The 10378-nt window shown below is 29.6% G+C and overlaps 1 protein-coding gene across 1 annotated transcript; it reads left to right on the top strand.

Annotated features, from left to right (window-relative positions):
• The first annotated feature begins 1989 nt into the window (after nucleotides 1-1989).
• On the top strand, nucleotides 1990-3324 carry LOC119644396 (vitellogenin-1-like). Its single transcript, XM_038043942.1, has one exon. It carries the CDS (start codon nucleotides 2217-2219, stop codon nucleotides 2985-2987), a length of 771 nt encoding a protein of 256 aa, XP_037899870.1. The 5' UTR covers nucleotides 1990-2216; the 3' UTR covers nucleotides 2988-3324.
• Nucleotides 3325-10378: the final 7054 nt, after the last annotated feature.

The raw sequence follows: 10378 nt of genomic DNA on the forward strand, positions 1-10378 counted from the left end.
TAAAGAGTAAAAAAGGTCCTGAGAGCTTCAATTAGAATGAAGGAGACAACTTATTGTCTCTTGCGGTATTGCATACGGATCTACGAATCGATTTTACTAAATTTTTTTTAAACTTAAATTGACGAAAGTAATAAAAAACGAATTTGGTTGAAAAATTTCTCCCTTTTATTTTTTTTTATTTTTTTTTTTTTTTAGAAAATTGTGGGCAAAGACGACTTCGATCGTCTATTCTCGGAAGTAATGAAATAATTTAAAAATTTTTTATATATTAGTTAGGAAGATAAAAAAGTAAAAGAGCTGTCCTCTTTCGAAGGACAATGGAACTTTCTTCTTTGTTTATAAACAGAGACATTTTTATTTTTCCATAACCTACTGCGATGTTAAGAAACAAATGGATATCAAAGAATTTTACATTATGTGAATAAGTAGTTTTTTCCCATTTACATTTACTTGACAAAGAGTGCTGATAACATTCATAAGTGCTATATGCGAATACAAACAATGTAAAATGCGGTCCCATTATGCTTAGAAAAACAATTTTTCTATCGTATAAAAAGAGTGCACAAATTAAAATGCATTTCAGCTTAAGACTAAGGAAAAAGCCAGAAACCTGTTTAAAATGTAAATTACATGAAAAATTACGATGCAATGGATTAAGGGCAAGTCGAATGAAGTCAAGAGAGTGTGTGCGCTAGCCACACACAATGATGAAGAGTGTGCTTGGGTTATAACGATGAGAGAGAGAGAGAGAGGGGGGGGGGGGGGGGGGGAAGTATGTGTTATGTGAATATGTAGTGAGAGCTCGAGAGAGAGCGAGTGCGAGTGCGAGTGCGAGTGCGAATGCGAATGCGAATGCGAGAGATGGAGAAAGGGGGCTGAAACTATAGGGTTGAGATGTGAAGACAAACGAAGTGTAACAGTTAAGTAATGATGCGAAAGAAAATTCATCAGAAAATCTGAAAATTTCAACATAAAAAGAAAAATTGCGACAACAATTACACAAATGAAATTATACACATATAGGCAAATACATACATTTGCTTGATTATTTTTCTTTATTTTATCGATGTTATTTATATACGAAATGAAATTGCAATTAATAAGATGAGGTAAACGAGTTGGGGCATTAATGCAGTAGAATAGAAAAAATTCGGAAAACAGCGGTAATGTTTTCAAATACTTGTGCGTATTATTTATTTTTTTTTTTTTGCGTTTGTATGTTTTTGTATGAGTGTGTGCATGTGTGTTTTCATATATGGGAAAAATTGGAGCAAAACAAAATAATTTTAATAAACCGAAAGGATAGCAACAAACAACAATCACGTGAGAGACATAGAGAATCAAAAAAAAAAAACAAAAAACGGAATTAAAAGAGAGAATAAATGGGTGAGAAAGAGAGAGACTGTGAGAGGAAAAGAAGGAAAGACAGAGAGATGAAATTGAGAAGAGAGAACAAGCGCGAGAGTATAATGCGCTTTAATATTATTAATGTTTTGTGTACATTGTACCGTTAGAGCGAGGGAAGGCAAGTACGTTTTTATGCATTTTGCACCAGGAGAGATTGTAAACAAACAAATAGAAGAAAGAAAACGAACAGAGGCGAACATAATCAACGAAGTCAACCCTATCGCAGAGAGTTGCTAAGTAATGCATGTGTGAATCACGATTCATATAATAAAACAAGGAGTTCTAGTTTCTATCGTCTGGATGGTTGGATGGATGGATGGATGAATAAATAAATGGATGGTTACTTGTACTACATTGTAATGCAATTTCAGTTGTAAGCAAACCACAGACGGCTCTATAACATAATTCAAAACGTTGCACCTTCTCTTAAAATAAATGATAATATTGAGAGTATAATAAAACTAGTGCACTAGTGTAAAGTGTTTTTTAATTGTTGCAAGTGAAAAGAAAAGAAAGTTTCTTATTTGGTTTTTTTTTTCACTCTGCTCCACAAATTAGATGATAAAAATAAAAAAAAATTTAATAAATAAAAAAATAGATTATGAGAAAGTTTTTTTAAAAGTAACAATTAACGACAACAATAATAAAAAGTTGTTTGTTAAACATACATCTGTACATGGTGGATAATTGATATAAATTGTTATTTAAAAGTTGATTACTTAAATTTGTGTACAAGTGCGTGTCGTAGAGGAAAAATTGTGAAAATTGGTAGCAATCCTAATTATAGGCAAAATTTACATAAAGAAACTATGTCAACGTTGCCGTTTCTTTTAAGTGTTGCTGATGAGCTGGACAACATCAATTCACAGTCTTATATGGACGATTTCGGGTTGGGTTTCCATCCGCATCGACAATTCTATCGTACACCGACTATACAACTATCTTTGCCAGCGGGTACAGATTGGATGCAGCAACCGGAGTCGGGCCGTCATCAATCTCGCTATCGTTCTTATCGCTGTTACGGTGAAACGCAAAATAATTTGCAAACAACTGCAGAAGGGGAAGATGAAGACAATGAAGCCGATGAGAATGGTTCCCGCAACGAACGTGACGGCGCCAGCAGTTCAGCATCGGCTAAAAGGGCTCAAAAATTTGTATCAGCTTTAAATTCAAATACGGAAGATGAAGTCAACATAGATAATACAGTGCAAATGTATAATTTATCTAAGAAATGCAGTAAAAATTATTATCGTCATGGTGAACCTTCAACTTCAGCAACCAGCAGCAAATTAAATGATGCTACTGCTAGCTCAGCTGCAAATAGTGTAAGTGGTGGAGCATATGGTGGTCGGGGTGGTGGTCGCGGCAACAGTGGTAGTGCGAAGGACAAACCGAGGATGGGCTATCGTTTGCATACTAAATGCTTGGAGGGCAATAACTCATCGTCCGACGAAAGTTTGCAAAAGGTATCTTCATCAATCGAATTTTTGACTTGTTTTCTATTGAAAAAATCGCGTGCCACCAAAAACACTACATCGTCATCGTCCACTAGCACCGCTACCGAAGGTAAAAAATCTTAGAATACTTTAGTTAAACGACGCAGCAATTGTTTTTAAAAAATAGAAAGCAATAAGCTTAGGTACGACGTTTGAAGAAAATTGAATGAAAGTATTACCCGCAAAACCACATTAAACCTAAACCTAACAAAACTAACTAATAAATTATAGAGCAAGGATTCATGGAGGCTACAAGGGCATCTCCTGTCCATTAAGGACTTCTAATGAAATTTAAGAAGATAGAAAAGAAGAAGCATAAGAGCATAAAACGCGATTGAAATTCTAAATTATACACATATACAAACAAATTTCCACATATATATAAAAATATATTTAATCACATAATATGAAAGAAAATCTGAGTTAAAAATAAAAAACGACTATTAATGATATGGAAAATTATATTAAAATGGAAAAAATAAAAACAATAATGTAATAACCAAATAAAAAATGCATAAACATTTTTGTATACCAAAGAAATATTGAAGAAAGCAAAGCGAACCAAATATATTTTATAAAAACAAAAGAGATTAATAATAAAAAAGGGAGAAAAAACAAACAAAGAAACAAGCAAAATCAAGCAAAACAAAAAGCAACAACAATTAAAATAAAATATTTATAATAGATAATTAATTCCTAAGCGTTTCTTTCTATACAAATATACGCATATGTACAACCAATCAACCAACCAGCCATAGCATACCACACCATACTATACTATACTATACTATACTATACTATGCTATACTATACTATAATATATACAATACTATACTATCCTATACCATGCTATATAAGTGTAATGAATGTCCTATATTTTTATTTTCTTTTTCGTTATGTTTTGTATGCACTTTACTAAGGCTTGTGTTTATTATTGTTTTGTATTCCGTGCCATGAACTGTGCTTATGAATTGTTTATGTGTTCGTTTTATTGCTATGTGCATATGTATGAACGTGTGTGTGTGTTTATGTGTGTGTGAGTGAGTGTCGCTGTTTATTTATTTGTGTTTCTGTCACTTCTTTATTAAAATCACTGCCTTTGCACGCATATTTATATAAAAAGGAATTTACATAATATATAAAAAAAAAAAAGCAAAAACAAAAAAAAAAAAAACCAACTAAATATAAATAAATAACAACAAGTGCAGCAAATTTTTTTACAAGTATCGTTTAATGTTTTCTACTATTTACTACCATAGCTATAAACGTGTCTTTTACGCTTTTGAAAATTTTACGTTTTTGTTTCCGTTTCCTTCACTTCTACAGATTTTAAACTGAGTAGAATATTTTCGAATTCTTAAGTTTGACAGAGTGATTGAAGGCTTCTCCTTTGTTTCGTTAAACGTGAACTTTTCTAAGCAAATTAATTATTAAGAGATTATATTCGGTTTTAGTATAAGTTGGAATAAGTAATAAACTTTTTAATTTTTATATTCAAGCATATTTATAAAATATGAAACCTTGAACTTTATCTACTGATGTGATTTTCGACAGCACGGCGTCAGGTTGCACTATAAAATTAAAATTAAAAAATTTCTTAATATATAAACTGTTTGTTGACAAACATGTGTAACGTGTTAAACAAGAAAAAAAAAGGGAAAACTTAATCGTTTATGTAGAGGCGGGAGATATTGAAATATTAATTTTATCGCCCAAAAGTATGCTTTGCAAATTCCATAAATTCAATAACAATAATTTTTGACCAAGATGAGTCATTAAATTTTTATTCATCACCCATCTATCAGTTATTGAGAGTACGAAAGTGAAAAAAACGATTCTTGCCAATGTAGGGTCATTTAAGTTCATCTAGCGGTTTGCATATTTTAATTAAGAAAATGAAATGATCTTAAGAGAAGTAAAATAACACTAGTATTAACTAATGGATGTACTCTTGAAATAAAACAGATCTTTAAAAAATATTTTAATTATTATGGAAGATTTTCTCACGTTAATAATTATTATGAAAAATGCTCTCACATTAGTATTCGTTGAAATTTTTATTTTCAAACGATAAAGTACTTAGGTTTAAGTTCTATAAAGCTTAAGAGTGCATTAGCATTGTTTGTCAGCAGCGCTATTGTTTACGATTACATATAAATATTGGACATTTTTTCCTTCAATTCTCTTTATGAATTTAGGTTAACGTTTGCAGCTTCTTTGTGTTATAGGATGATCTGAGGAGGTAAATTATTTGGATCATAAGATGTTAGTCGAGTGTCTGCATAATTATGGGTAATAGATGCGTATATATAGGAATTCCAAGCATGCTTTCTCGACTTGTTACTTATTGTTAGATGCTAACTATACAAGGACTAAACTCATCAAGGGGCTATTTCACTGGTGATTTTGAGAAACTCTCGCCAGGTCTCTGCATTATCTTATTGAAATCACATCCGGTTCTGATTTGTTGGCCAGATCTGATTTTATATTAGGTTTACTCTCTGATCTGGTGAATGTTATGCTTAGATTTAAGAAAAAAATATTAACATTAATATGGTACCAATCAACTAAGTAACACATCAATAATTAAAAAAAAAAACATAAATGGTTTGCTATTTTAAGATATTCATATTATAGAAGTTGTTAATTATCAAATATTCATCCATAAGCTTTGATAATACTTATTATCACGCATAAATTTTAATTGATAAATAAATTGAAATCGTCTGCAACAGGTAGACATTAAAACACTATAGATGGACGAATGTGACTAAATCATATTTATATAGTATTCTCGCCTAAGTTAGGGGTATTTCTATACAAACAAAATTTTACATGTTCTCCGTTTGAAGTATAAGAAAACCGTTATAATTTCTTCCTCTATTAATGCTAGTTGATATAAGCAAAGCAAACCTTCAATTGCTCTATTGAATCTATGGCAGACTATTCTTAAGTTTTCTTTTAAATTTTTTTTAAAACATGAAATGAAGATCAAATAAATAATCGAATATAAGACAATTTCAATAAATGATAAAATGTAAAAAAAAGTTATTTTAAAAAAAAAAATCACAATAAAGAAAATAAACAAATAAAAAGAAAATATAGAAAATAAAACGAAAAATAAGAATAAAATAAATAAAAGAAAGTTGTAAACATAATGAGTTAACTTATTTTTCTAAAATTTGTAGTTATTATATAAAGGAAACAAATAAAAAGAAATATGGCTAAAAAGAAACAACCAACAAATTTTTATACGATTTTTTTTATACCAAAGAACAGTTTGTTTTTTTTATATGCGTTCTTACCCAAACCAAATATTTACATATATATATATATATATATATATATATATATATATATAGATTTATATATATATATATACATTAAAATATGTTAAGAAGAAAGTCTAATAGAGTATGATAATCCAAATGAAAAGCTTACTTTTCTAGAAGAGAATAATAAAGAACATTATTTACGCATTATATGCAAATTAGAAGAGAAAAACCCTCGAATAGATTTCAGTTAACTAAAAAAAAAAAAAAAAGAAGAAATTATAAAAATAAGAACTCGCATACAGCAGAATATTGTAATATGAGAAATTCATACTTGGAGTATTATTCACATATACTCTCAAGTGCATTAGCACGCACTTATGTAGTAAAATACACGGCAACTACGCCCTATGCTATAGTACACTACGACATTTGTATGACAAGTTGTGTTTTACACGCTTTTGTAGAGTTCAACACTTTTAGCCACTTTTAACATATTTCCAACTCTTGATGTGATGTACTCTACGTAAAACTAACATAATATGCAACACAACACTTCAAAAAAACAAAAAAAAAAAAAGAAAGGATTTTATGCAATTAAAAAAAAAAAAAAAAAAAAAATAGAAAAAGACAAAAAAAAAAAAACTAAAAAAAGGGAGAATAATATGCACAAGTGTATTGACTTGTACGCATACGTACATGTGAAAGCAAACACACGTTCATAGTTATTACTTGACCTTGTACTATTTTTTATTTATTTTATGAACAAACCCTAGCAGCAGCATTAAAACCGAAAGTAAACATCATTCATTTTCATATCTAATCTCACTCTAGAGGCAGAATATGAAAAATATATTGAAGGATATGTAGAATAAGTAGAACATTTAGTTAATTGAAAAACGAAGTATAAGAAAATGCAACAAAAAATTATAAAAATTGTTATATAGTTAGATAGTGTTGTAAGTGTATTTAAAACTTGACTTAATTTTCCTTTCTTCTTTTTTGTTTTTTTTTTTTAGTTTATTTTGCTTCTTGTGTATTTCAATACTTTCCAATTTCTGAAATAGCAGATAGATTCATTGAGGGAAGAAGTTGAGGCATTTTTTCGAAGAAAGCTCTGCAGTTCTATGATTAATTAAAGTGTTTTGGATTGACTGGAATACATAGTAGTTGAAAGAGCATAGTAGCAGAGGCAGTCCTCAAAAAAAGCGGCTGAAAAGATTTCTTTGCTACATTAATAATAGATGATCAAGTGTCGTTGTTCTGGAAAACCAATAAAGCAACATCATGTTGCGTGTTTTTATCTTCGACTTCCGACCTAAGCTTACATATTTCGGCATTGATGGTTTCAGTAGACTCCCGAAGACCGTAATACCTCATATCCAATTGATCTCATTAAACCCAAAGCATTATTATTATTAATCAATAAGTCATATTTAATAATGCTATTGATGTTAACATATGCTTAATGAAATTAGATTTCTGTTATACCTAAGCTTCTTATTATTACTATATAATTGATTCACTCAAGTAAGATGCAAAAAAAAAAAAAGAACGTCTTTTCCCGATTGTCTTCGGCACAACATTGCCAATACCCGATTCGATTTTAAATTAACTGGTAAGCAAACTGACTTTTCAACCTTTCAAATTTTTGTTGCTCTTTTAACAAACACTTTGAAAGGAATCTTCTTAGTTATCCAAGGGTTATCTCCCCCTTGATTTCAAAATCATCACATTCAACTAATTAAATCTGATCTTATATATACGATCTTAGGCAAATTATGCTCCTTGAGGGTTCGCTTTGGTATTTTGACTTCTCTTTCGTAATAAAATGAAAGATGATAGTTTTATTTTTCGAAAAAAACATACATACATTGCCCAATTCACATAATATATAAGTTAACGATGTTTCAATGAAGTGAGTAGCTAAAGTTTACTGCCCATACCTTGAAATAAGTTGAAATTGAAACATTGCATAAAAAAACAAAAACAAAAAAAAAACGTATTTGATGTCAGTATATCTTACACAAATCGCAATATTAAATACAATACGAAATATATCTAACGTTAACAATAGTTGATACGTAGAAAAAACTTTATGAATATATTTAAGTAATTTAAACTTTGTTAATTTGTACGATTGATTGCTTTTGCATTTCTTAAACTTTGAAAAAGCGAATATTAGAACACGACCAGTCAGACATAGCTTGTGAGGCTTTTCTGCAATCTAACATAAACGTAAGCGGAATATGTACGACTTTACTTGTGAGCATAATGGAATCTTTTCTATTCATACAATGCTAGGGAGTAGGAGTATTTTAATTTTCAAGTCATTTTATAAAATATTCGCGTCAAATTTGGAGAGAGGAAAGAAGCGGATTAAATCTAAGTTTGAGATCTAAAATAAGCGCTTTGAATTTGCAAATTATATTGAATGGATCGAAAGGCCGACAGATTTTAGATTTTAATTAAGTTAAGATTCAAGTATTTACTCTAATTAAACTTTCACCTTACATTCCTAAAGGGGGGACTCCTATGCTTATTTTTGTGCATTACAAATAATTTGCAAACTTTGAACACTTTCTGCGATGGGTATATAAGAGAGTTGAAAATGTTTCATTTATTTACTTACCTTCTATTTAAAAGTAACTCATACGCTATGGCATTTCGATTTAAAATAACTAGAAACATGAACACATTGGACAGAGAAATTTGGCTTGTATTTGTTAAAGATAATTTAAGTTACGTTTTTTTTGTTTACTACTATTAAATTTAATATAACCAAAATACTACGAAAAAAAGAGAGAAAAGAAAACACACTCTAGTTCCATTTATAAGACCTTGTATTGCTAGCTTGTAAAAGAATTGTGTTTATTTCAGTTTAATATTTAGTTACTCCTCTTATGATATTTATCACCGACGGATGAGGGGCATGTTCGCTTTGGCAAAATGTTTGCAACACCCGGAAGTAACTTTTAGAAGCTCTATATACCATATATACTCGGGATCAGCTTCAAATTCTAAACCGATTTAAAAATCTCCAGTTGTCCGTCTATCTGTCTGTGGAAAATGTTATCCTGGTCACAAAGTGGAAGCTCTCCGCAGTCTCAAGATTCTCCAACATAACTTGAGACCACATCTGTTTTCAAAAACAAAAACATAAAATATTGTTTTTTGCCTTTAGTTATAAACCCCAGCAGCGTCTGCACAAAAATGAAATAATTCGGCAAACAAATATTATAACATATTGAAATATCGTTCTTTGGGTCAGAGATCCCACACACCCTACACATTATTAAATAGTGGCAAATGTTATGCGTTTGTCAGCCCCTCTCTACATTTATTTCTTTATGACTGTGGTAAACGTACTCATAGTCGCAAAATGGTACATAGTTTCTTTAGATTAACGGCATCAATTTCCAATTTAATTCTACAAAAATAGGCAGAACAGCCACGCCCACTTATCATTATAGTGTATAAAAATTTGATTATTTTCTTTCTTCTTTGAGTAGCGGTGATGGGCGATTCGGCGAGAGCCCAATATAGCTTTCTTGCTTTTTTTTTATATAATGACTATGAATTAATAAAATCATATAAACGTATACATGCACTTATATTTATAAGCACTTGTACACACATTTTTATACTTAGGCATATATTTAGATAACACTCATATATATATATATATATATATATATATACGTATATATATATATATATATATAAATATATTATAGATCTTATATACGTATAAATGTATATATATATATATATATATCTATATAAGAAAAAAAAAACTTTTTAAATGTTCTAAAGCACTTTAGCTCAAATGATACATAAATAGCTAAAATTTACACAATCATGCATGTAGGTACGAGTATTTAGAGAAGTATATGTGCGTACAGATAGACAACCATATAATCTTATATTATAATAATAAGAATATAATCTACAATTACTTTACGTAATAAGATTATTATCATTGTCTTTTCTTTTATTTAATTTTCGATTTTACTAACAATTTATTGTCATTCGTTGTAAAATTTTATATATATTTCCGTTTATATATATTAAATATTAAATAAACTTATTTCATTAATATCAACCGTTCCGTGATTGCTTTTTGTATAATTTTTGATGGAACGAAGGGTAAGATTTTAAAATTTTAAGAAAAATTATTAGAGGAGAGTCAATCTGAGACCA

The sequence above is a fragment of the Glossina fuscipes genome, unplaced genomic scaffold, assembly GCF_014805625.2.
Source record: "Glossina fuscipes isolate IAEA_lab_2018 unplaced genomic scaffold, Yale_Gfus_2 114997, whole genome shotgun sequence".
In the NCBI taxonomy this organism is placed as follows: domain Eukaryota; kingdom Metazoa; phylum Arthropoda; class Insecta; order Diptera; family Glossinidae; genus Glossina; species Glossina fuscipes.

Coding starts and splice junctions, on each gene's coding strand:
- LOC119644396 (XM_038043942.1), top strand. CDS start 2,217: ATGTCAACGTTGCCGTTTCTTTTAAGTGTTGCTGATGAGCTGGACAAC.